Source organism: Miniopterus natalensis, chromosome 5, assembly GCF_054644295.1.
Source record: "Miniopterus natalensis isolate mMinNat1 chromosome 5, mMinNat1.hap1, whole genome shotgun sequence".
NCBI classification, from domain to species: Eukaryota; Metazoa; Chordata; class Mammalia; order Chiroptera; family Miniopteridae; genus Miniopterus; species Miniopterus natalensis.
In genome coordinates, this window is record NC_142085.1 from 82,401,646 (window position 1) to 82,428,018 (window position 26,373).

The 26,373-nt window shown below is 47.2% G+C and overlaps 1 protein-coding gene and 1 pseudogene across 1 annotated transcript in view; one reads left to right on the top strand and one right to left on the bottom strand.

Moving 5' to 3' along the window:
* Positions 1-4,363: 4,363 nt before the first annotated feature.
* Positions 4,364-26,373, top strand: part of PPP1R14C (protein phosphatase 1 regulatory inhibitor subunit 14C) — a 57,694-nt gene continuing 35,684 nt past the window's right edge. The window contains exon 1 of the mRNA XM_087817201.1: positions 4,364-4,675. Coding sequence (XP_087673327.1) covers positions 4,364-4,675 — 312 coding nt within the window. The remainder of the gene's footprint in view (positions 4,676-26,373) is intronic.
* Positions 19,114-24,876, bottom strand: LOC107535955 (small nuclear ribonucleoprotein G pseudogene; annotated as a pseudogene).

Below are 26,373 nucleotides of genomic sequence, written 5' to 3' on the forward strand. Positions count from 1 at the left end.
TTGTGTACTTTAACTATAAACATATTTACATACATTGTGCATTGGCATTAAATGCAGTCCACCTATAGACCTGAAGCTCAAACCAGAAATGTGCTTTGATTTGGGGAATTTGTGGCAGGTAAATGGTGGTAGATGGTCCAAGTGGCAGCTTCAGCAGGCGATAAAATCAGCTGGAGAGAGCCTGTGAACGAACAAAGAAAGAACTGAGGGGACCACCTACCTTAAAAGCAGGCATGTAGGAAAGGAGCTCACACAACTCGCTGCAATGGAAGAAACAAAGAGGTGGGAGGCCAACCAGGAGGCTGTTGGGATGTGAGTCAAGAGAAGAGAGGGTCTGAAGAGCTGGGAGAGGTTCAAGATGGTCAAAGGTGGCCAGAGGTCAAGTTAGATAAGAACTGAAAAGCACACACTGAGTTGAGCAACATGGAGTTTGATGGTGACCTTGATTGGTGCCTTCAGTCCATCGGTGGTGGTTGGATGCAGAAGGCTGAGTGGTAAGAGGGAAAGACAGAGACATGGGACAGTGGGCAACTCTTTCAAAATGTTTGGCAGTGAAGGGGGGCAAGAGGCTTCTGGTTAGAAAGGGTAACTGTCCTCTAGAAACAAATTTGACCCTAGTTCACAGAGAGACCATATTCCACAAACTGGGTTTACAGGAAGGCCCAGGGATATGTGATCTTTGTTAGAAGATACGGGATTGAGCTACATTTCTCCTCCCTTACTTTTCATCACTTCTGAAGAGTCAGGGGAGAATGCCTTTTAATTACTGAGACAAAATTTTACAACCATGCTAGTGACGGTGGTTGCTCTGATTATACAAGTAATGGCTCAGTTGGCTTTGGAAGTATGATTCCAAATTGTAGCGTATAATACAATTAAAGGCCCAGAATTAGGAGGAAGTAAAAAAGGGAAGAGGGAACAGTGGCCAAAAGGGAAATTACATTGATACACTGGTAACACCATTGCTGCTATCATTCCATAAAAATACTGAAATAATGGACCATATTCTGAAAACTGAAAGTGCTCTAGGTAACTGATACAACCCCAAAGGACAGATTAGATTTCTTCTATTTTTAGGAGGGGAACCAGATCTAAAATTACTTTTCATTTGTCCTTTTGCTTTACCAACTCTATGAGGGAATTTGGATGTAGGCACCTTATCCCTACACTGTTTCTCAAGGTAAGAATTCCACGTTGAGGTCTGTGGGCCCTGGAGCTGTAATTATCACAGTCCCAAAGTAGATTACCTGCTGTTGCATAACGATTGCAACACCCAGTGTTCACGGAGTAAGGAAATTTGCATCTGAGTATAAACATTTCTAGTTAATTCCTGTTTCCCTGGGGAGAGAAGAAAGCCCTGGGACCCCTGATTATGTCACCTTGTCTAACAATCTTTGGGCATCAAGATCTTTTTCAGAGGTGAAGGACCTACCTAGTTCCTAAAATAAACTTTCCCCAAATGAGAAAGCAAGTAAAAAGGTTCAGTTCAGAAAACACAAAGCTATGCAGAAAGGATATGAACCTCCCTTAGGCTGCTCTTACATCAGAGCGGGCAATTGCCTTAAGGCAAAAGCTCATCCCTGTGTTCTAGAATATTCTCAGACCATTCAATTCACTAAAAACTGTGCACTGCTTTTGATGAACCAGCATTTAAAAAACTTGTCTATGTGGATTAAAAAAAAGTTTGCCTTGAATAAACATCCATATATCTATATCTATATCATCTATCTATCTCTATCTCTATCTCTATCTCTATCTCTATCTCTATCTCTATCTATATCTATAATCTATATCTATCTATAGTCTTGTAGATGAGAAATCTTTCTGGATTTCCTGAATTTAAACAGTCATCTATGGGGGTCTCTAGACTGTGAATAATTCCCTATTCCTAAATATTTTGAAACATGGAATTAAGTGTATGTGTGTTTATGGTGGGAGTGGGGACTATGGAGTTCACTTCAGATATAAACTGTGTCCAGGATGGAGCAAGTGGATTTTTAGGAAGAGGGACTCTCATGTTAGTTCAAATCCTAGTTACAAGTCAAGGAGGCTCACTTGGCATCTGAAGATCAATGTATGTGGAGAGACTGAATCTTCACTGGCTATTTTCCTATAAGTTAAGATGCCTAAACCCCCAAATTTCTTCTTATTGTCTCTCAGTCATTTTGAAGTCATACGTGAGAGCTGAGTTTTAAGCACAAAGGAAACAGTATGCTATGTACTGAGAAAAAAAACCACAAGAATTTCTCAGAAAGAACTTAGTGAATTTTGATGAGATCTTTGAAGTTTCTCTTGAATGACTGACTTCATTGTCCAAAGACTGAAAGAGAGGAGTTGGAATTCCCCGCTCTTTACCCTACTCTGGGATCACAGGCCTTGTTTTCAAACAAACTGGGACAGCCAGGTCTCGGAGCCAGAACGAGGCAGGGATTTTACACAGTTTCTTCTTCATTCACTAACATTTTAGCTGTTTTTGTTTTGACTGGTGTCCTCCTGGTTAGTTCAGTTGGTTAGAGCTGGCTCTAGCTAACTTGGATACGCGCCAGATGCCTGAAGAGAGACAAGCCCACTCTGTGCGGGGAGACTGTTCATCTTGCAGCCTTCCCTCCTGCTCCTTCTGACCCACAGCGTCCCATTTTGTTGAGGCGCTCACCCTCCTGGCTGTGTGCGCAGGGTTTAAGATGATGTAGATGCCTCAAGGCAGGTGGGGCAGAGCGGAGGTGGAAAGGGGAATGGGCCCAGTCACAGTAGTTGGGTCTCCCTTGTCCCTGAAAGGTTGGATGGGAAACCCACCTTCGAGGGACAGCTGGCCTCTTGCATGGGGCAGAGATCTTTTAGCCTTGATCCCCTCTATTTATGACAGGGGTCCAAGACCCACACCAACCACCCTATTCCACAGGATTCTCACTGGATCCCTTCCTTTCACTGTTCAAGGCCTGTCCTGTCCTGGTGTTGAGCTTCAGGCATGGAATGCTTTGGGAAATTCCCTACTCAGGCCCTTGCTGGAAAACCTCAAACTGAAGGCACAGAGCCGCTCATAAATCTGGAAAGAGCAGACCCGGGCCAGGTGACAGGAAAGCCAGAAGAGCCAGGAGAAAGTCTCTGGTTACTTCTTTTGTTTTCCAGGCCTTTAGAGCTGTTGGTCTAGAATCTCACGCAGAATCCTCATCGTAGGACATGTGCAGAAGAAAGTGACTCGGTTATCTATTTTATCTCTGAGAAACTTCTTTGTGTAGCCACCGGTAACGTTTACCAGCGTTAAATCATAAAAGCTCCTTACTGTGGTTGAGCATCTTTGTGGTTTCTTGCGGTTTCCTGAACAGCAAGGTAATGTTATGTACAACAGAAATATACTAGTGTTTCCCTGTAATTTTACACACACACACACACACACACACACACACACACACACACACACACACACGCGCGCGCGCGCGCGCGCCGTTTTCTAATTTCCCTCCCCATCTCTTTGGCCTAAACCTCATAATAAGCTCATTCATTCCTAACTCCACTTAGCTGCATGAGGTTTTTCAAGTAGTTAGTCCTGCCGTGCTTTCCCGGGTGGAAAGAGGTCGTTTGGAAATGGTATTGAGAAAGGGGAGCTGGCTGTGCAGGGAACGAGACCACCAGGAACCCGGCCCTGCCTCTTGGGGAAATGCTCGCTGCCTGGACGCCCCGGCCCCTTAGTGGGAGGGGCAACCGAGCCTCTGCCCTTTGGGTACGAAGATGTTCCAGCGCCCTGCTGCGAACAGGCGGGCAGCTTGTACGGAGCGAAAACCCGCTCGGAAGGGAAGTTCTCAGGCCAGTTGCACAAACATCGCCTGGTGGATTTTTCTCACAATGAGGGCGAGAGAAGCGTGAACGGGCTCGCGTGTTTGGGGCGGCGGGGCGGGGCTGGAGAGAGGAGACGCGTCCCCGCCCCGGGAGGAAGGACCTGCGGGCGCCTTCCCGGCCCCTCCCCGGCCATCACCTGCCCGCGCGGGCGAGGCCGCAGCTCCCCGTCTCCGGGAGAGGACGACACTGCCACCCGCGCAGAAGACCAGCCCTGGCCCCGGCCCCACGCCTGTCCTCGCGGGCGTCCACCCCCGCGCGCGCACCCCCGCCTCCGCGCGCGCACCTCCCACGCCCGGGGCTGCTGCCTGCCAGGCGCCAGATCGGCCTCGGGCCGGACGGAGGGGGCGCTGGACGGAGGGGGTCCTCGGCCGCGTCCCCGAGGCTGCGGCCCCGCCCTGCGCCTCCCGCCCTCCGCGGAGCCCGGCGCCGGCGTGCGCGCGGAGCAGGTGCGGGAGCCCCTCGCATGCGGCTGCCCGGCCCCCGGGGGTAGCAGCGCCTCCTCCCGGCCGCACTCGGCGGCGACGGGGACATGTCGGTGGCGACGGGCAGCAGCGAGGCGGCCGGTGGCGCCCGCGGCGGGGGCGCGCGGGTTTTCTTCCAGAGCCCCCGGGGCGGCAGCCCGGGCTCCAGCAGCGGCTCGGGCTCCTCCCGCGAGGACGCGGCGCCCGTGGCCCCCGCAGCCGCTGCGGGGCAGGCTCAGCAGCAGCAGCAGCAGCAGCAGCAGCAGCGTCGCCACCAGCAGGGAAAAGTGACCGTGAAATACGATCGCAAGGAGCTTCGGAAGCGGCTCGTGCTGGAGGAGTGGATCGTGGAGCAGCTGGGACAGCTGTACGGCTGCCAGGTACCTGGGCGCGGGCGCGGGCCTCCCTCCCCGAGGTGCCCGCCGGGGATTCTCCAGGGCTCCAGCTCCCGGGCGCGCACGGTCCTGACTCCCGGGGACCCAGCGCCCTCTCGCTCCAGGGCGGCTCCTGGCCCCGGGGAGCAGCGAGTGGGTCGCCTCTGCCTGTGGGGAGCCGCGGGCCCCTTGGTGGCTGCAGGTGATGGTGTGGGCTTAGGTCTTGCGAAGCGTAATGCGCTTCTCCAGCCCCGGGGGCTTCTAGGCTCCAGCTGCTGCTGAAAGAAGCGGGGCTCGGAGGGGCTCACCCCAGCTGCGCCGAACCCCACGGAGAATGGCATTCGCTCCTGGGATCCTGGTAGCCCCGGCTTTTGTGGAAAGGAAACAGAAAGGAGAGGTTCTGGGGATGACAGAGGCCCTCTCTGTTCCTGAAATTCTGCATCAAAATCAGGAGAGGAACGCTTTCCCTTTTCCAGCCAGACCAGCGCGCCCCTGTAAATCGCCCTTTGGTTTACCAGAGCTGCACAGGTTGAGCTTTGTCGAAGCAGCTTTCTTGCTTCCTGCCCGAGCTCAGTTACCCCTGTTGATGGGTGCGGGATGGGGCCTGGGTGGAAGGAAGGTAGCTGAGCGGGTGGCCAGGGCGCCCTGACCTCCCACAGCCAGGGGCTGGGTGGTGCACACCACCCTGACCCAGGAGAAATAGTTAGAATAAGCTGTAACAGAGGTAGGCTAGAAAAATGACCAAAGCCAGCATGACCTTCCATTTGAGCCCTTAATATCGGTAATTTAAGGCGAAGTATTCTACTTCTCCTTAGCGAGTGGAGTTTGGAAAGGGTGCAGGAATGAGGAAGACTAATTTAGGATATGGCTTCTAAGCTAAAGCGAGGTTTGTGTCCATGCAACTGTTAAACCCTCCTCAGTAAAAATGGAAACCAGATGAACTCACTGGCTTTTGCACTGGCCTGAGGTATTCTGTTTTCCACACATTGTGTGGCCTATTGTGAGCACGCATCTCCCGCAACATGCTCACCACACAAGGACACAGCACTCTCCTTATGGACTACTGATGAATGGTTATGACATAAGGAAGCTTGACTATATGACTCATGGGCTTGTAAAAATATATATTTTAATTGCATAAATAAAAACTGGCCAACATTGGAAGCGTTCATGCGTTTTTTCAAAATAGGAAGTTGGCAAAACTCTCCAAAGAAACAATATATTTGATTTAAGATGGGATTACTTTTGGACGGGCAGAGATGCTCTGTCTTGCCTCTGTAGAATCCAATTAATTTCCATTTATTTCACACTGGCCTTGATACTCCATTTTGAATTTGAAGAAGATTTGAGTTAATAGGAAAGCTGGCGTTGACGTGAACAATGCTTTGGCAATGCTCCTCTTACGGGAGACTTAATTAGATGGAGCTTGGGCAACGAGAAGGAGTTCCAGCCTCTCTGTAGGTTGGCAGTTCGTATATTTTAAAAATTCTTCAGAATAACTGGGAAAATGGAGCATTGATCACTGTATCGAACATGTAGGCATATTTTTTAAAGGGTCAATATGACCTTGAATCTTTGCACTTCTCGCCTCCCGTTTGAGACCTCCAGCGCCGGGTAGAACGAACAGCTTTGATTTGAAAGATAGGTTTTGTGGTGAAATGCTACGAGATGCTACGAGCTGCCCCCTTCCATTAAAACGTGGCAAGCTTTTCTCTTCAAGTTGCTTGTTCTGTCACTTTAGACTGAAGGAATATAAATCACTGAGAAGGCTGTTGGCAATTTGTAATTATAATGCTGATGGCACACCTCATTTAATAATAGAAAGCGTGTGGACTCATAAGTAGCCATATAAAGGATTGTCTTCTCCCCTCTAGTTGTCCACTGGGAGGGCTCTATTTTCAGCTTAGGCTCTCTGGTCTGGTAGCCTCTGCTTGCTGACAGCTTCAAGTATTCAGCCTGTGATATGTGAATCAAGGACCTACCCTGGCTCATAGCTCTGAATCTCATGAATATGGAGGTTAGGAAATGCCCTTTTTTTAACATTTAAAGTTGGTAATGTTTTCAAATGTTTATCACATGAACTTGACACAAAGCCAATTTGCCAGACTTCAAATTGGTGAGAGGCCTGAGCTAACAGTCAAGTTGGTGGGGAGAGGGGTGTGAACATGTATTTAATTGCAGAAGAACTTTTATCAGGCAGGCCAGCAGTTCGATGGCGTGTCCTTTACAGAGTAGAAAGCAATGATGTTTTGGAGTGGCATAAAGCATGGTGTTTAAAATTAGAAAGGAGTGGGAAAGAAGAAGTACACATCCTGGCTGTGGTCTTATCTAGAACTTCCTGGCTGTGGTCTTAGCTAGAAGCTTGCATTGGCCAACCAGTTTCTTATGGAAAATAATGTAGAGACAAGATTTGAGGAGAGTTTATTAGGTACTAGGTGCTCTTCTAGGCACTTTGTATGTGCTCATTCATTTAGTTTTTATAACAATCCTACGAAGAGGGTGCTGTTAGTATCTCTGTTTTACCAATGAGGAATCTGAGACACAGAAAGATGAAGAGGCTTTCCCAGCTCACCTAGCTGGTAAGGGGCAGGGGTTGGAGGTGGGGGGTTTGAACCCAGGCCTGCCTGGAACTCTGCAGGGTCTCATGCAAGAGAACAGATGGAGGCCCTCATAGCACATGTCTAAATATTTTAAAGTTACGAATTAAGCTAACAAAGGAGCATTTACCTACCTACCTTGGTAACATCTTCAGAATGGTTGGACGGTTAGGTTTAGATTTTGAATTCTCAGACTTCCCAGAGCTCAGAGCTAGAGTGTGGTTGGGAGGATCTGCCCTGGGCCTCCCTTTGCTTCCCACCTCTGGTGCAGTCCACCTGGTGAAGGGTAGTGTCCACGTGCATGTCCAGTCTTTGTCCACAGCCTCTGCCACCCCTTAACCATGCCTTTGGTTCAGACTAGTGGCAAAGTCCCCCACTGGGAGGAGCCCTGAAAGTGGCTGGGTATCTGATCAGGGAATTCTGGGAACCTGGAGCAGAGCCTAAAACCAGATGGAAGGACATCAGTTTTGGCTGAGTAGGTCGGCTTGGTTCCAGGAACCCTTTAGGAAAACAGGAGTGGCAGGAGCGTGGCCTCGCCCTCCTCTCCCAGTTGAAGGTGATGGTTTCACACCACATCTTACAGCCTTTTGGATACACAGATAAATGCTTTTATAGACTCTAAAATGCTTAGTTATTGTGTTTATATTTATTTTCCATTCACCTTCTTGTACAAGTCGTTAAATTTTCACCTAGGAATCTGATTATAATGAAACTGTTAGGTTAAATCAATATATCCACATTGAAGGCTTTCTGTTTTAAGACATTTTCTTATCTCTTCTAAACCCTGACGGGTTTTAAGAGCATTTGAAATCTGGCACAGCGTCTACGTGGACCAGTATTGCAAAATGACTTACTGGGCAATTTTTCCCATCTTGCCCAGCATCCAGATAACACCTACACTTCCAGTTACGCAACTTCATTTGCTTTGGAAATAAAAGCCTATTGTTAACCTCGGAATATCGAAATGCCCAGGGCAGCTTCACCATAAACAAGCTTGAGCATGGAGGGTGTTTCCTGAGTTGTTACCCGGACTGTCCATTTAGGAGGCTTTCCTTTGCTGCAGCCGTCTGCATTTTAAAAAGTGGTTTCTGGCATCTTATGCCTTTTCATCTATCCTGACTCCCTACCATCCTCGGGCTGTAAATCAGTGTTTTTCAAAGCTTTTTTGATGGTGACCCATAGAAATAAGAACCCTTTCGATTGTGGCCTGATACATCCACAGACACATGGATGTATGAGCAGAGCCACACAGCACCACCTAATGTTACTGTGTACACTAAAGAAAAAATTATGGAAGAAATATACAATGTGACTTTATTAATTAATGTTGAAATCTGATATTCTGTTCTATTTCATTTCCTAGAGTTGCTGGTTGTGACCCTCTAGATTGATTTCATAACACGTTTTTGGACCGTGACCTGCAGTTTTAAAAATACTGTGAAGTACAGCATAGGGAATATAATTAATGATATTCTGATAACTAGGGGTCATGCTAGATGGGTGCAGGACTTACTGGGGTGATCACTTATTAAGTTATGTAATGTCTGGTCACTGGGGTGTACACCTGAAACTAACATAATGATGTATGTCAACTGTAATTGAAAAAAAAAGAAAGATTAAAAAAAATACTGCTCCAAAAAGGGAAAAGTATAAACATATGTAATAAAATTAGCTGACATTTATTGAGTGCTTTCTATGTACCAGGTATGATTTATGTAATCCTAGTAACAACCTCTGATATTTCATTTTATGGATGTGGAAACTGAGGCACAGAGAAGTCTAGAAGTTGTTCCAGGGCCCTTAGGTGGGATGTGGCTGAGCAGGGATTATCTAGGAAGTCAGATGGGACCTTAGCCACTGTCCCGTACTGCTTTCTGAGGCAGGACAGGCCTGGTTCTTGCTGTGAACCCCATCTTTTGTCCACCTGCCAGGTGTGATTGTTGTAACTTCTAAGTTGACTTATAGTGCCTGCATGGGGACACCTCTGTCAGCAGGCTTGTTCTTGTACCTGGGTCAGGCCTCTTGTTTTAACTTCAGGCCTTTGCTTTGTATCCAGACTCCCTCTCTACACCATTAAATGAGCCTGTGGTGCTGCTTTGTGGGTCCCTCAGCCAGAGGCAGAAACTGCTGCTTAGAATTTGGCTTGTGGATTAGTTGGTGGAACACCATTTGTGTAGGTATTTGAGCATGAATAGTGTTTTAAACAAAACTGCTTTAAAAAAGCCTCCATAAAGTCAATCTGTAATATATTAAGGAATAAATTAAACATGTGCAAAGTCTCTGAATAAAAGCCTATGAATAAAAGGAAGAATAGAAAAGTGTACTTAGCACATTTCCCCTGGAACAGAGGTCAGGGGAATTCAGTGTGGAGGCGGTGGTGGACAGAATACGTGCTTTGAGGCTAGATGAACCTGACGTTGCTTCATGGCCCCAGCATTTAGTGGTAGTTAGAGATTAGGCAGCTACTTTAACTTCTCTGAGCCTCACTTTCTCCCTCTGTGGTCCACAGATGGCCCAGCCGAAGACCCGCTGGCACCCTTCTCTCTCGCCTCTCCCTTGCCCGTGACACGCAGCGGTCATGAAGTCTCGTTCGTGGCTGCTCCTTATGGCTCTGGAACCGAATTCCTTAACTTCTCTCGGCCCCTGCTTTGTCCAGCCCCTTAGAATTTCTCCCCTGTATTATGGCAATAACCACGGCAGTCTCGTTTCCCTCAAGTTGCTGCGAGCACTGAGGTACGGCTGCTATGGCCAGCCCCCTGCTCTCGCTGCTGGTCCTACTCTTTCTGCCCCAGTACAGCTCTCCCTGAGGCCGTGTGGTTTATGTGTTTTATCGCCTGCAGTCAGACCTCACAATGGTGGCATCGTCTTCGTTTCCCCGTGGTGTAGAGGAAGACACTGAGATCCCAGAAGGTGGTACTGGACCTTGTGCCAGATCATGCTGATTCCAGAGTCACGTGGCCGAGGTGCTACCACCGATCCCTGCAGCACCGTTTATTAAGTTCCCACCGCGTGCCCTGCCCATCCTGAGCTCTCACTGAACCCTTGCATGGGCTCATCAACTCTTTAAGGTCGGTAAAGAAACTGAGGCGGGGAGTGCTTGAGCAGCAGCCCCTCGTGAGGAGGCCACATCTCGCTGGAGGGGCTGGGTCAGGATGGGCCCCTGTCCTGTCTGATTGCTGGGCGGGGCCTCTTCCTCTGAGCCTTCATCTCAGTCTCCATGGTGACTCAGAGCCCCCTCCACACTGCGGGTGTCTCTAAAATCCAGGCAAGAGCGTGCTGTTCCCCATGGCCTTCAGGATAAAGCGTGAGTACCTTAGCCTGTGACTAGGGCTCAGGGCACTGACCCACCCACCTCTCTGGCGTCATCTCTTGCCACTGACCCCGCCCTGCTTCTTCAGTGATGAACTGAGACCCTAATCAGGGCAGGGAGGAGCCCTCTCGCATTTGCTTCTCTGCCAGCATCATCTCTCCCTCCCTCCCCACCTTCTCTTTGGGCTCACCCTGTGCTGTCTCCTCCAGGAAGCCTCTCTGATATGCCTTCTCGCCAGCAGGCTCACAGGCCTTTGCTGGCTTTTTCTTACTTCCACCTCGGTTCTCTTTCTATAATCGTGTCTCCTTCCACCCCCAGCGTCCCCCCCACCCCCATTTACAGCTTTGAGAGGGCAGAGCCTGGCTATCTTTGCAGCCCCAGTGCCTCTGCACCACTGACAAGTACAGATGCTCTTAGCTACCCTCTCTGCCTTCATTTCTGTTTTAATTGGGGGAACCTTCAAGAGCTGGCATATTTGACTTAAACACTTTCTGCATGTAATTTATAATATTGGCTGTTGGGGGCCTTTCCTGTTCTTATTTGTCCTTTCGCTTGGCAGCTCATAATTGACTAATAGTGGTATTTATTTTAACTTGAGGAACATTTGTGTTGAGATATAAAATGAGCATCTGAGAAGTAAAATCACAGCAGCTTTAGGAAATAAAATTTTTAAAAACGTAAAGGCTACAAATTAACCTAAATAAGAGGCTGGATAAATCAGTGCTGAACAAATTAATTTTCACTGGGAAATTTGTTCCCGGAATGTCCCTTTATAGTTAGATTTAGAACTAGGATGACAGGCTAGGAAAAAGAAATGAAGATTTCTCATGGACAGTTTTGTAGGAAGTGAAAAGCAGAATTTATTCCACTTTGTAATAGCTGTTTATTTTGTGTGATGTAGAATTCATCGAGTGCCATCAGATAATCCCATTCAATCCACACAAAAGCTCTTTGATGTAAGTAGTTATCTCATTTTTTTACATGAGAAAGCCGAGGCTCAGAGGGACTTAGCACCTGCCCAAGTTTAGGTTGCCGGGAAGAAGAAGAGGGAGACCCCGACTTGGAAATAGCTCGCGGAAACCGTGAGCATGGGTCTCACCTTCACTGCCTGATGGCTTCCATGGGTTCTAGCGTGTGTGGCCTGTACAGCGGGCAGGGCTTTTCTGCTTAATGTATTTGATACATTTTCAAATATGCTTCATCTTTAACAATTTACAGGATCCCATTTTTCCTTAGAGAGGCCATTTACAGGGGTAAGCTCTTTCAAAAAATTCAAATCCATTAGTTCTCAAGTATATATCCCCCTGAGCATGTTACTTTTTTCACCAATGGCCAGGTTCGCACCAGCCCTCAGTGTTAGAGCCCCTCCATCTACCCACTTAGATGGAATTTTGAGGTTAAAAGTTAGAAACTCACTTGAAATAAGCCAGAGGATACGGAGTAGGTATTTTATTCTACATGTTTGAAAGTGCCAGCTATTACCTTTGGCATGGCAGAAGCAATCAAGCTTCTTCTAAATAAAATGTGAAAAACCTTTAACAACTTGTTCTGCTCCTGGTAAAGGCTGCTTTTGTTCTGAGCAGAGCGCTGTGGTCAGTCACCGGTTGATATCTTTTATATCTCATGTGTCAGTAGCGACTGACACCCTGCTTCATTCATTTCTGCTAATATTAAATCAAATTTGATTCACGCGAAGGGAGTAAGGTGTTGAGTTTTCAGATTGGCAAAAATGTCTTCTCTGCTTAGTTCTTGTGAGCCACTACCCTACATAACAATTCCATGTAGTCAGCTGGTTTTTCTCCTGTTTGTCCTGGGGTGTGGAAGCTCTGACAAGAAAGTGAGTCATGGATTTGGTGCTGAAACATGATTATGCTTGCTACGATGAAGACACCCTACAAATATTACAACTCAGAAATAACACACACTCTTTGCTAGACAAGTGCCTTTTGTTGAGCTAGAATATTCCATTTCTTCATCAAACCCCCGATGGTTCAGTATTTTATAATCTCATGCCAGAGCAGTTTTTATGGGTGGTAATGAAACCGCTTGTGTACCTGGGTAAACAGACTACCACCTAAGCTAGCCTACGGCTCTCACAGCATTCAAACCTCTAGGAGAGGCCCAGGTTAGACTTCAGAGGGGGCGAGTGGGCTGTGTTTAGTAAGTGAAGGGCTCAAGCTTGAGTTAGCTTACTACTCCGGAGAAGGAGAAGACGAAGAACTGGCCTATTGATCATGACACCTTGCATAAACTGCCTTGCATAGAGCAGTTTAAGACAGTGAAAGAATGGGACACCGAGTACAGTGAAATCCAAATCCTCAAGGCAGCCACTGTGACTAAGACGCTGACTCACCCGCTTCCTCCGTGTGAGGCTTGGATGTGGGAATCACACCTCCATAAAGTGGCGGGGCACACATACCCCAGAGCTCTCCGTCCTTTCTCCTCTCTCTGGCCAGGTTTGAAGACAGCTTGTCTATATCCTTTGTCCCCATTTTGTCCCCTCTGCTCCCTTGTCAGCCCGCTGCTGTGTCACTGCTGAGAGGCGCGCGCCCTCCACGTTGCTAAGTCCCAGGTGCCCATCCCAGCTCTCGCCCTCGTGGTCAGAGTGTTTGACTGGCCTGCTCCCCAGAGCCACCCCCTCCATTCTGCATCCGTCAGCCACCCCAACCGCTGTCCACCCTCCCGCAGCCCCTGTGCTGCCCGTCTGTCCCTCCAGTATCCATCCGTCAGCCCCTCTGTCCACCTCTGCCAGGCCCGCTTTTTAAAAAATACTTTATTGTTAATTACAGTGTCTGTTATTACAGATGTCTCCCATTTCTCTCTCATTTTGCCCCTGTTCAGCCAACCCTCAACGCACCCCAGGCCTTCCCCATGCTATGCCAGGCCCACTTTAAAAAATATAAACTTAATTTTTAAAAGATGGTTAGAGTTACAGAAAAATGTTGAAGATAGTTCCCATATACTCCACCGCCATTTTCATTGTTTAGTAACATCTTAAATTAGTACGGTACATTTGTTACAATTAACGAGCCATATTGATACATTACTTCTAATTAAAGTTCACGCTTTATCAGATTCCTTAGTTTTTACCTAGTGCCCTTTTTCTGTTCCCGGATTCCATCCAGGGCACCACATTGCGTTTAGTTATGTTTCCCAGACTCTCCTGGTTTTTAATGACCTTGACGGTTGTGTGGAGTGCTGTTTAGGTATTTTGTAGATTGCCCCTCAAATGGGATTTGTCTGACTTTTTCTCATGATTAGACTGGGCAGACTGGAGTTATGGGTTATACACGTAGTGGTGAAATTACTGGTTTATGGGTTCTGTTCAGCTTCCCTAGATATTCCGGACGATTTTCCCAAGTAATTGTACTGACTTGCATTCCCACTGAAGTAATGAAAGTCCAGTTGTTTTGCATTGTCACCAACATTTGGTATTTTATCTTTTCCTTACGGCCCTCTGTTAGGTGTATAGTAGTGTCCCATTGTGGTGGTAATTTGCACTAACTAAGGACTAACGAAGTCCAGCCCCTTTTCGTATGGTTATTGGCCTTTTGGGTGTTCCCTTTGGGAGGTGCCTGTTCGACTCTTTTCCCATTAAAAAAACCGATAGATTGTGGATTGAGTTGCCAGTCTTGTTCTTACTGTTTTTGTATGTCCTGATACCAATCTTTACACATACACCCCAGATAATCAGTCTGTTGTCAGAATATGTGTTGCAAGTGTTTTCTCTCACTTTGTGAGTTGCCTTTTCACTTTTTTAAATCTTTAGTGTCTTTCGATGAAGAGATGTTCTTAATCTTGTCCAGGTTATCAGCTTTTAGTGTACTCTGCATCCTGTTTAAGAAGTTTTTGTCTGCTCAAAGGTCATGATATTCTCCTATGCTGTCTTTTGGATGCTTCACTGCTTTATCATTTACATTTAGATCTGCGTTCTATCTAACATTTATTTTCATGTATGATATCATGTAAGCAACAAGATTCTTTGCTTTCCCATCAGGATATCCAGTTGACCCAGCACCATTCATGGAAAAGATCGTCCTCTCCCCACAGCACTCTAGTCACAAACCAAGGGACCTTGTATACTTGGGTCTATTATAGATTCTGGTGAGTGTGTGGTTTTTTGTTTTGTTTCTAATATATCTTTATTGATTTCAGAGAGAGGAAAGGAGAGGGAGAGAGAGAGATAGAAACATCAATGATGAGAGAGTCATTGATCGGCTGCAGCCCACACCCTGGGCATGTGCCCTGACCGGGAATCAAACTCCGATCGCCTGGATCCTAGGTTGACACTCAACTGCTGAGCCACGCCCGGCCGGGCTGGTGAGTGTGTTTTAATGTTGGGTGGGGCCTTCCCGTCTCGCTTACTATACTCCACCTCCCTTTTCTGGCGCAATGGCTCACGAGCTATAAACGATCAGCAAGTATTGGCTAGTTGATGGACTGGTCTGAACTTGCCTTTAGGCAAGAGTATTTAAAATAGGCTCCAGCTCAAAGTGAAGACACTCAGATTTCATTTCAGAGAAGACTTTACTTGACTAGCTGTATTTCTGCATCAGGCCCAAATATAGTTTTGGACAAGTTCTGCTGGCTGAAGTCCTAAGGAAGGCCAGTCAACTTCAGACTACCCTGTCATTAGTAGCATCCAGTCAGCCATCTGGCCAGCCACCAAATACATTTTTGTTATGGGCCTACTATGTTTCCAGGCATAAATTATAACTATGAAGTAATGAGATTCTTCTTAGAGTTTCTATTTTTAATATTAGAACACTTTTTTTCTTTACAAGTTAAACATTTAGTGCAAGGAGGGTAATTTTTAGAATTTTCTTCTATTTCTGATATAGCTTTGTTGTTCTATTATAGTTATTTAAAAAAATTTTATGCGACAGCCTGGGTAGACAGGCAACAGGCCTAAGAATTAGAACTTCCATGTTGCTATCAGAATATTTTAAAACAAAACCCTACAAAATAAAGGAGATTTTTATCTTTTCAAAGCACATTATTTTATCCAGTGAATTCAATGAACAGTTCAGTACTTTCCTTGTTTGCAGAATTTAGTGCCAGAGAAAGAGACCTGTCTTTCCTGGAGGTTGGCATTGTGCTCAGGAGGGGCCAGCGTCACGTCAGATGCAGTGCAAGTGGGTTGCAGGCTGAGCGCTGCGGTTGGTCCTGGCACCTGTCCATCGGGGCACCTGTCCATCGGGGCCATCGATGGTTTCTCCCCGACTGCCGTCTTGCCCGGTTATGCCAGGGCCCTGCTCATGTCCCAGGGCCTTTCTGCTCCTTGCCTCTCTCGGGATGTGGAAGGGGAGTGTCAGTGAGTGTAGATACCCTAGCTGAGGCCAGCATTTGTGCTGGAAAGTAGGGCTGCCCCTCCCAGCTTCCTCCTTTCCTGCTGCCCGTTGCTGGTGGCCGCCTGGCCCAGCTGCTCAGAGGGCTTTGTGGACTCCAAGAGAGGCAGCCCTGGAGCTGGGCCATGGGGCCCTGCCCCTGCCTCAGGGGAAGGAAGGAGCCTGGCAACAGGGCAGGGTGTCTGTGCTGGTGACTCTCACCTGCACAACACGATTTCTTATTGAGTTCAAGTTGGCTCTGTTTGCTTTATTTTTTAGTTTGTCTCAATGGAATGTTCTCTGCATTTAATGAAACCCCATCTATCCGGAGGTCACCAACCTCAAACATTTGGAATATAGCAAAGAACCTAAAGGAAAGCAGGGTGGGTACCTTTGAGAGCGTCAGGAGCTGCTCTCTATTTATTGGAGAGAGCCATAGGCATTTTTGTGTGTATTTTTTTCACATGCAAATTAATTTTTTTCTCAACTACAGTTGACATACAATATTGTATTAGTTTCAGGTGAACAACATAGCAAGTTTGTTGACTCTTAACTTCAGCCACAGTTCTCTGGAGTTTGGTTTTCTTCTTCATTTCACTATGATTTAGAAGCAACAAGCTAGGCAGTTACATGTAAGCACTGGGAGAACCTCTAGAAGTGACAGCTGACAGCCTGAGAGTAAGGGGTTGACAGAGAACCTATAAAAAGCTCAGAGGGTCGGAGCCATTTATCTAAGAGAAAAGAGCTCTGTGCGTGTGAGTGGCCTGCAGAGTAATGCAGCTCAAGGGGACATCCATTCACTGGGCTGACCTACGTCATCGACAACATACTGGATTATATTGGTAGCCTCTGCCTCAGAAGGCGGATGTATGAGTAATACATGTAGAAAGATTTTCAGAAGAAGAATTTAAATGTTGGTTATCTGAAATAATTGCTTATGCAGAGCCATTGTTTTCCTTAGGATATTAAATAAATGCAATAATTTTCCCTTTCTGTCTTCCCTTGTCTTTTCTTCCCTCTCTCCTCTTCCTCTGTGTTCCCCCTTGATTTCTTCCCCCCTTTCCTCTATCTCCTTCCCCCCCGCTCTCCTTTACCCCATTTTCTCCCCCGCTTCGCCCACTATCTCCTTGACTGCCTTCTCTTTACCCTCTCACTGTCTCTTCTCCCCCCCTTCCCTTCTCCAGCACAATACAGTTCCCCATTTTTCTTTGTCTTTGAAGGACACAAATGTCCATTGGGTTGCTGGTAAACATTTGACAATAGGCTCTCCATAGAAAACCCCCCTGGTTCATAGCATTTGCCCATTTCCTTGGTGTAAATAACTCCCACTCTGGTTGATTTCAGGCTACCATTGTGAAGTCACCAAACATGGAGCAGTCACAGTAGACCTGAGTAACCTCAAGAACATATTTAAGAGGGAAATGTAATAAAATTGTTAGAAAGTGATGAGTTTTGAGTATTTATTAATTTTGCTTTAATTAGAATTAATTTACTTGTATGTTTACATCATTTCATTTTTAATAATGACTGTGTTTAACAGCTGGTTTGTAAAATTCCTGAAAATGTAACAGTCATCTCTCTGATGAACTGCTACCAACCAGCTCCAGCACATAACCAACACCTCATATAGCTAAGGGATGCCTCATTAGCTTATTCGAGCATAACAACCTAAGTTCTGTAAAAAGGTCCCAGAAGCTCACAGTTTAAAGAGACCCTAGAGATGATCTGTTGTAACCTCTCTGCCTGACACATTAATTCCATCTACCGCCTGGTGACAGGATATATTCCAGGGCTTCTGCTGCTCAGATTTCTCACGTCCCCACATAGAATCCATGACTGACACACACATTTCAGAGTTAAGGGAAGTTCCTCTGATGTTAACATCAACACAGGCACAATATCATTAGCTAAACTCCAGTCTTTATTCAGATTTCCCTGTTTTTTCCACTAATGTCCTTTATCTATTCCAGGGCCTAATCTGGGCTACCACGTTGCAATTTGTAGTGTTTTTGACTTCTCTCATGTTCTACCCACTCTTTGAGCCACCTAATCCAGTCCCTTACACCAGCCCTTCTCTTCCATTTCTGTGACAACTGCCACGGCCCAGCCCCTACCACTCACACGTGGACCCTGGGACATTATTATTGCACTCCTGTCCCCAGATTCTCTCACCTTCTTTCCAGCTGCCCAGAGCTGCCAGGTGAACCATTGTAACAGGGATTCTTCTCGGGAGACTCAGATTTCTCCCTGAATGAGAACTGAGCTTCCTTCAACATTGTATTGCACCACTTTCCAGCTTCACTTCGATCTCTTCCACAGAGATGGATCTCTTGGCAGCCCCCTTTAACACTGCTCAGTATCTCACAGTTGCTCACCGGAGTCTTACTGTGTGCCAGGGACTGTGTCAAGCTCCTATGTGCTTCATCTTACTCAGTCTCCAGGACAGTACCTGTGAGGGGGACCAATTAGAAAACTGAGGCACAAAGAGGTTAAGTGACTGGCCATGGAAGGTCTCACACAGCTAGTATGTGGTTGAAGGAGGACTTGAGCTGAGGCTGCCTGACTAGGCCTTAGATTCCTAAGCACCCTAGTCTCTTCATCTCAGATTCGAGATGTCCCTGTGGGTGTTGCTCACCCCACTTCCAGTATTGTCCCTAAATCCTCCGTCTCTCAGTGAGAGGATCCAAAGCCCAGCTTGGATCCCGTCTCCACGATGTTTGTCCTAAAATCAGTCTGCTTACGCTGTGGCCTCACCCAGCTGGCACTTACCTGGGCTGCCTGCGGTTCCCTATGCGTGTCCATTTCCCCAACCCAGTGGGAAGCTCCTAGAGGGTAGGAACTTTGCTTTATAATACATTGTGTCCTTCAAAAAGTCTAGCAGATAGTCTCTGTTGATTAACTGTGTTTTAAATAAGTGTGATTTCTTGGGATATCATTTGATAAACACTGAAGAGAGTGTTTCCTTTTCGTCTCGTTCTGTCTGAAACAGCGTCAATGGCTCGGACACTGCTATGGCATTTAATCCCTGCTGACTAAATAAGACCCTAACCAACCACAGGAATAGCAACTCACACAGTGCTCACTGTGTGCTGGGCTCTGTTCTCAGGCCTTTTCTGCATGAGCTCTTCATCCCCTCAACACGCCTATGAGGCAGCTACTATCACTGAGTCCCATTTTAAAAGGGTGGGGACCAGGCACAGACAGGCTCAGTCACTCACTGAGCGCCCCCGAGGAGCTGGTGGAGCTGGAAGGACTGTCCCCAGGGGCCAGTTCTCTTGGATCTGCTCCTGTGAGGTCTTTGCCAATGTAAATCAGAGACCCCACCTCCTCTTTCTGTGAAATCAGGGTGGTCATGTCCTGAGGACACAGAGCATGGACATGTTGAGTGTATCTTGGGGAAAGTGAGTTTGTCAATGTTGGGAGCCTTTATAAATATTTAACCCCTTGCCCTTCAGGACTGCTTAGTGACTTCCTTTGTAAAGTATTAATTCAATGGCAAACAGCACAAATAAAGGCAGCTCCAGAATGCAGTGCAGGTGAGGGCCCCCTTCGCTGTAGGAAGTCACTCTCACACTCCCTGGGTGCTGGTGTTTTAGTTTCCTCAGGATGGGGGGTGGGGTGGTGGTGGTGGGGTGGGGGTGGGGGGGCATATCCAGAACTCTCACTTTGTGTGCTTTCCCTTTTCCAGGGTTTAATCATTTTAGAGCGTCTAACCCAGCTGCATGTTACTGGGTAACCAGAGCACATGGCTTTGACTCAGCTAGGTTGAACGCTGGTGTTTTTCTCAGCAGAATTGGTTAAAATGAAGCCTGGATACAGCGCCCCTGGTCTGTTCTGGGAAAGGCTGCCTAAATCACAAGCAGGTACCCACAGTGTTTTTAACTGCCGAGTGGTTTGCTGCTCTTGATTGCAACAATGGGTCCTGGAGCTTCTTGAAGGTTTCTTTCTTGGAACAAGATCTCTGTACCTGCCACACCTAAGCCACAAGTTACTAAAGAATTCTGATCCCCATTGGGGGTATTTAGAACACAGGCCAGTGTGGCCCCTGATCTTTTCCCTTTCTTTGGTTCATTACTTGTTTTTTTTAGGGGGGAGGAGTTTTCGTGATTGGGGTGCAGAGGAGGGCACCACCAGGTGAAGGAGTGTGTGGTCGAGGGTAGAGCCCAGGTGGAGCTTACAGCGTGCCCTGCTGGCTGGCCTGGACCTGCCCCTCCATAGGCCATCCCCATCTGTACAGGGTTGTCATGGCCTCCTTGAGTTACCAAGGCAGTAATTGCTCCAAAAAAATCAAGCTTGAGCCAGGCTGTCCATGGTACAAATTGTGTCTGGTTCCTTTGGCAACGGCCTCTTGTCTGGTTTTCTGCTTCAAGTCAATATCTTCCAGTTTAAACTGAACTTCCTCCTGATTGTATGACTCAGTGCCGAAGGGACCGCGGAGAAGCAACTTCCCGTTGCTATCTATGCTGTCTTATTTAAAGGACCAAATGCTTGGCCAGAGCAGCTCCATTGTTTGGGCATCGTCCCATACAACGAAAGGTTGCTGGTTTGATTCCAGGTCAGGCACATACCTGGCTTGTGGGTTCCATCCCTGATCACGGCACATACAGAAGGCAACCAATTGATGTTTCTCTCTCACATCGATGTTTCTCTCTCCCTCCCCCCACCCTTTCTCTCTCTAAACGTGTCCTCAGGTGAGGATTAAAAAATAAAATAAATAAAAGTACCAAATACGTTCAGGCTCAGTGCGTGTGAGAACTTCCTTAGTTCATTTGGAGGAACTGTTCTTTGTCTAATTCACAGTCCGCTTCTTTCTGTTGATATTTTGGTGGCCTAGTGGATTGGTGTCTCGGGGGCAGGAGAGTTGTTATTGTCTCCAACTAACAATCCCCTTTCAGGCCACAGAAGTGAGATCTTTCTTTTACTGTTATTGGGAGTAAGGCCCATGTAAGGGCAGATCCCTGCCGTTGCTATGGGTGTCTGGTTTGGCAGTGAACTTGAAGGAGTGGCTGAATCGGGAGAGTCGTGTTCACCGTGTGGGGAAACCAGTGGTAGAGACATGGGTCTACACTGATTGATGAGGCCACTCAGGAAAGTGGGAAGCAAGACTGCTAGGAACAGCCAGTTACTTAAGACAGGTCCCACCGGGCAAGTGATCTGGCCTTACCCCGTGTGTCAGCTACCCTGTGCCTCTCGTCCTTCTGGCTGCCTGCGTTCCTGACTCCACGTGCTGTTTGCTGCCTTCCCTTTACCAGAAATTCTAATATCCGTGTTTCCCAGCCTGCAAACTTGACCCTGGTTCCTGACAGATGTCTTGCTGGGTGGTTTGCAGTTGACGTTTCTGACACTCCATTGCCCTCTGGGCAGGATTAAGCCAGTTTTAGCCCTCGGCACGTGTAGGTGGGAAAAGGGCTTGACACTGTTGGTGGGAAAGGGAACGACACTCATCCGCTGGTTCCAGAAGCGCCGAGAGGGGAGAGGGACTGCTCTCTGCCCGTTGTTGTGTCTGTGCTGGGATCTGCAGAGAAGAGGGGATGAAGTCGGAGCTTGGGCCCAAATACGGGTTTCACTTAACAGTGCTTTTGGGCCAGGTTTATGTTGGGAAGGGAGCTATCTTGGTAGATAAGAGAAGAGTCTTGCCCGTGTGACCGAGGACTGGGCCCTGGCTGTTGACTGGGTCGGGTATGGAGTCCCCACGGGGCTGTGGCGCAAGCTTTTGTGAAGTGCAGTGGTTTCACATTTGACTGTGACCTCCCTTCTCCTTTCTAGGCTGATTTTCTGCCTTTTCTCCCTGGTACAGGAAGGCAGAGGGCATGGGTGGGGCTGAGTTACTTTAATTGGGCCAATTGGACCTTTGTCAGAACCCCAGGGGCCGGTTCTGCCCAGTGACTCCTAGTGAGTGGACTGGAACAGACTTCATCCCGGGCATGGAAGATGGGCTCTCTTTGCTGTCTGCGTCTTCCCCCTGTGCTCTACTGTTAGCTTGGGTTGTGGTATAAACATTGCCTAGTTACTCATCAGTTTAATGTTTTAACTCGCCCGTGGGTGGGCTGAGTGCCATGACCATATCTCCTGGAGGGCTTTGTGTGTGTGTGTTTCCTAGCACTGGGGCAGCCCCACACCCCACCCGCAAACACCATGGGACTTTTGTGTGGAGGCTCTGTACCCCCCCAGTCTGCCTGCGTCCAGTGATCAGGGGCTGGGACCACCTTGAAAAGGTTACCGTGACCTGTCTCTGGGCCACCTGGGAGCTGTGGCAGGAGTCTGGACTGAGGGTCCAGCTGGTTGTCCGGTAACCAGCCCAGGTGGGAGGCTGGAGGAAACCCCCAAGTGTGGGCAGAGAGGCATATTGGGGGCCCCCAGGGATGATGGAAGCCCTATGTGGGTTGACAGAGGGGGCAAGACCAGCATGACAGTCTCAGGAGGCTCTAGGCTACAGTCAGAGGGGAGGGGTTACGGAGTAATATCTGCTCTTCTCCTAATATGCACGACCAGCCCTTGAAGTTGGGTTCAATTTAAGTAAAGTCAACACAATTGATTTATAGACTTACTGGAAGTATTTCAGTCAAAGAGGTGACTGTGTCTAATCTAAGGTACAGTAGATGCATTACGTTGACTGTGTTCTTTCTTGTTTTCTTGAATCATTAAAGATAAATTACGCCTGGCTTTCAAAATGAGCATGGTGATACGAAATACCGTATGGGAAATACTAAACAGGATATTTTGCTGTTGTGGTTGTGTTACCACGAGTGGAAGAGATCATCTGAGATGAAGAGATGGCCAGCTGTGGTTTGTCTCAGATACCCTGACCTGGCTTAAGGAGATGTGGAGCCAGCTGATGGGCACGGGTGACTAAGCTCTTCACCCACAGGGAGGGAGAGTAAATGAGGCCTGGGTGCCTCTTGGATGACCGGCTTGCAACGGGCGTGCTGCAGGGAGAGCCAGCCAGCTGCACTGGTCAGCTTCCTAGACACCCTCTGTTACTATGAGGACAGAAGTCCCCTCGAAGCTCCGCTCAACTTCCTGACAGGCCCTCGAGCTCATTTCCTCCTGGGTGGAGGGAGGCCTGTGGTGTCTGCCTGGGGGGAGGCATGGTGGGGAAAGAGCGAGGGGAGGGGGCCGCCCAGGTCAGGAGAGTCCCAGTAAGTGTCTGAACTCAGGGGCCTGGACACACAGGCCTGTCTTTTTAAATGGAGACTAATTCTGTCCATTTGCCCTTTATTAGACTCTGAATCCCCAAATATGCATCTCATGTTAAATCTCTGACATTGCTTCATGGACTATTAAAAATAACTGATAACATTCATGATGAGGTTTTCATATATGTGAGATAAACAACCTTATTAGTTTTTAGCGTGGCTGTGACGCAAGTAAGAACAACATCACGCATAGAGTGAGTGAGAAAGACAAGACTTTGAGTCCCGCTCGGTCCCCCAGGACTGACTGGGTGGCTCAGGGAAATAACTTAGCCCACATCGTTGGGGAAACAAAAGGGATGTGAAACCTAACTGAGGTGAGTCACATAGTGTTTAACACAGCCTGGTGTGCAGTGATGCCCCGTCAGTGTTGGCTGTTGTTGTGTTTGAGACACAGTGTCAGGGACTGTACAGGACTTGGCTTCCCCTCCATGACAAATAACTGAACCTCCCTCTCTGAGCCTCAGCTTCTTCATCTGTAAAATGGAGATATTCGTTCCAGCTACATAAAAAGGTTGTCGTGAGAGCTACATGCTTTAATGAAATAGAAACACTTTGGACTTTCAGACACTGGTTTTAGATTTTATCCAGCATCGGGTAAGGAGCTCTTCCTGGGTAGATAAATCACATGTCTATCTTCAGAGGGAGCTCAGACCTACCCATGTACCAGGAAAGAGCCACCAGAATATTGTGCTGGTAAGTGGAGTGGTGCCCAGTTGTTACCATCGCTCCTCAAAAGGACTGTTCCTTGCCACACCTCTACCCTCATTTGAAATAATTATTTTATTTAGTCAGGGAGAAAGGACAGTAATCCCCGGAGGTTTAGCAAATGGGGTTTTCTTTTGTGATGATCTTTCAAAGCCCCCAGGAAGAATGTTCCCATCCATCTACTGTCTGTCTAAAGAGCAAATGTGCTATGTGATCTACAGCCAGGCCTCGAAGGTGAGTGTTTGACATGAAAGGCCCCTCAGTTAACTCACTTATTTTATTGGGCTTTTGCTGAGCCTCTCCATGTGTTCAGGGTTTACACAGCCTTTCGTCCTGACACATATGTGCCTTGTCATTGCATGAATAGGCTCCATGTCCAGTAAATCCACTTTGGTGATCTGCACAGGAAGCTAAACCAGCCTCTGGGGAGTAACCCCTCTGTGCTCAGCACTGAGCTAGGATCTGGGGTCCCCTGGTTACGTGGTAGGGTGGTTAATAAACAAAATGATGGCAGCTTGGGAGGGGAAGGAAAGAGAAGTGTTGTGTTAGAACGAGGGTGGGGAGGTTAGGCCTCCTGAGAGCAGGTAGGGGAGGGCTTCTTTCAGGCGAGGACTGGAAGGCTGAGAAGCCAGCTAGCTGAAGGGAAAGGAGGGGCATGGTCAGACCACGAGAACCTTCTGGGCCAAGTCGGGGAGTCAGGATTTTCAGTTTAGTTGGAAGCCATTGAAGCATGAGAGTGAGGTGGTCAGATTTGAATGATTTTTATGACTACTACAAAATTTATTTAACAAAGTTCAATAGGAAAATGTACACAACCTGATTTTTATATCACAGTAAAACAGGTGCTCTGGTGAGCAGAGCTATTGTGTGTACTGGCTCCAAGGCTCCCAACATGGTGATACTGTGTCCTCGTATTACCCCCATCCCAGTATTTTTCTTTGCCCACCACCTGCCATCTCCACACATCCGTCTGTCACAAGATTCATGAAGGGATCGGAGCTCCACATGTTCCTTAGAGCTGCCTGCCACCATTTAATTTCAGTGATAGCTTCTTGTCCACAGATGTTTTCATCTCGGGAGAATGAGCTTGGCTCATGGTGTCTACTTGTTGAACTCAAAGATGACCCCCTTGAAACAAAATTCCTTGAATTTGTTTTAAGTTATACTTAATTTATTCATTATTTTTTTATGCTTTCCTTCTTGGTCTGATTTATATTTCCACAACTAGTTTCTCTACACAATATTTCTGTTTTAAACCTACAGTTATATTTTACACTGAATGATCACATTTAAATCTGATCCTTTCCAATATTTTTCACTCACACAGAAAATTCAACAATGTGAAAAAATCAAAGCAGAGTATTACACTCTAACATAGATTCAGTCACTGTGGAGAGAGATCTATTTATTATCGGGGTTCATTTGTTTCATTAGGTGATGACTACAATTTGTTATCTTGTCAAAATTTAACTTTGTGTGTATTACTTAAAGCATTAAGGGCTTCTAATTCAGAACAGATTCATCTACTTCTGGTTCTGCTGGTTTTATGGTGAGATAATCTACTTACTTGAACCTTTCTTCTTTTGGTAATAGCTTAATTAGACAGCCAGACAAATGTTTACACAACACATCCTAAAACTATAAATTTTGTTCCTAAATGGTTGAAGGCCCATTAGAATTTTGAGAAGACAGTGTGGAGAACGGCCCGGCGGGCAATGTGGACGGTCAGGAGACAGTGAAGAAGCCAGAGGGGGCTGCGTGGCCCAGGCCAAGGTGTTGGGGGTGGGGATGGGGAAAGGTGGGCAGGTACAGGTGCTCTTTGGAGGTAGAAGGATCAGAACTTGCCAATGAATGGGGGTGACATCTAGCAGGAAGGTGCATCATCCTGGCAGGCAGGTGCCCCTGGGAAACGAGAGAAAATCAGAAGCTTGAATGGCAAAGAGAACAAAGGACCCCACCTTCTTACGAGGTATTTTGATTACCCTTTGCTCACTCACAAAATTCCCCCTTCTTGGAGTTAGTTTTTTGGATATAGCTGAAATCAGTCCTCGAGGGTCTCTGCCATCCTTTCCCTCCAAAGTGCCAGATAAAGAGTCATGCATTTAAAATGTTTGGGTCTACTCCCCATCTCCCACGCCACCTACCTCTTAATATATTTCTTCCTATTGACACAGTGCCAGCCCAGACAGCAGTTTTAACACAACAGAGCTGATTGCAGTGTTCTTTGATGACTTAATTGACACCCTCATCACATTTTTCATGGTCACAGTTATTGGATTTGAAGAAGACTCAGGTCTCTTGACTGGATAAGGAAGCCCCCTGGGTATCCCTGATTGAATTCAGCCAATGCTTTGGGCTTCTTGTGGAGGATGGAGAAATACCTGAGCCCCATCTGCAATGTATCATCAAACCATCTTTACATTGGATGGATTTCTGGGGATGGCTAAGCTCCTCATGTTGATGTCAATTGTTTTAGCTTTTCTTCCAGTGGAAACATTTTCTGACCTCACATTCTAGAGCTGCTCCCATTTGGAGCCCGTAAAACCTTTCTTCAGACCAATATGGAATG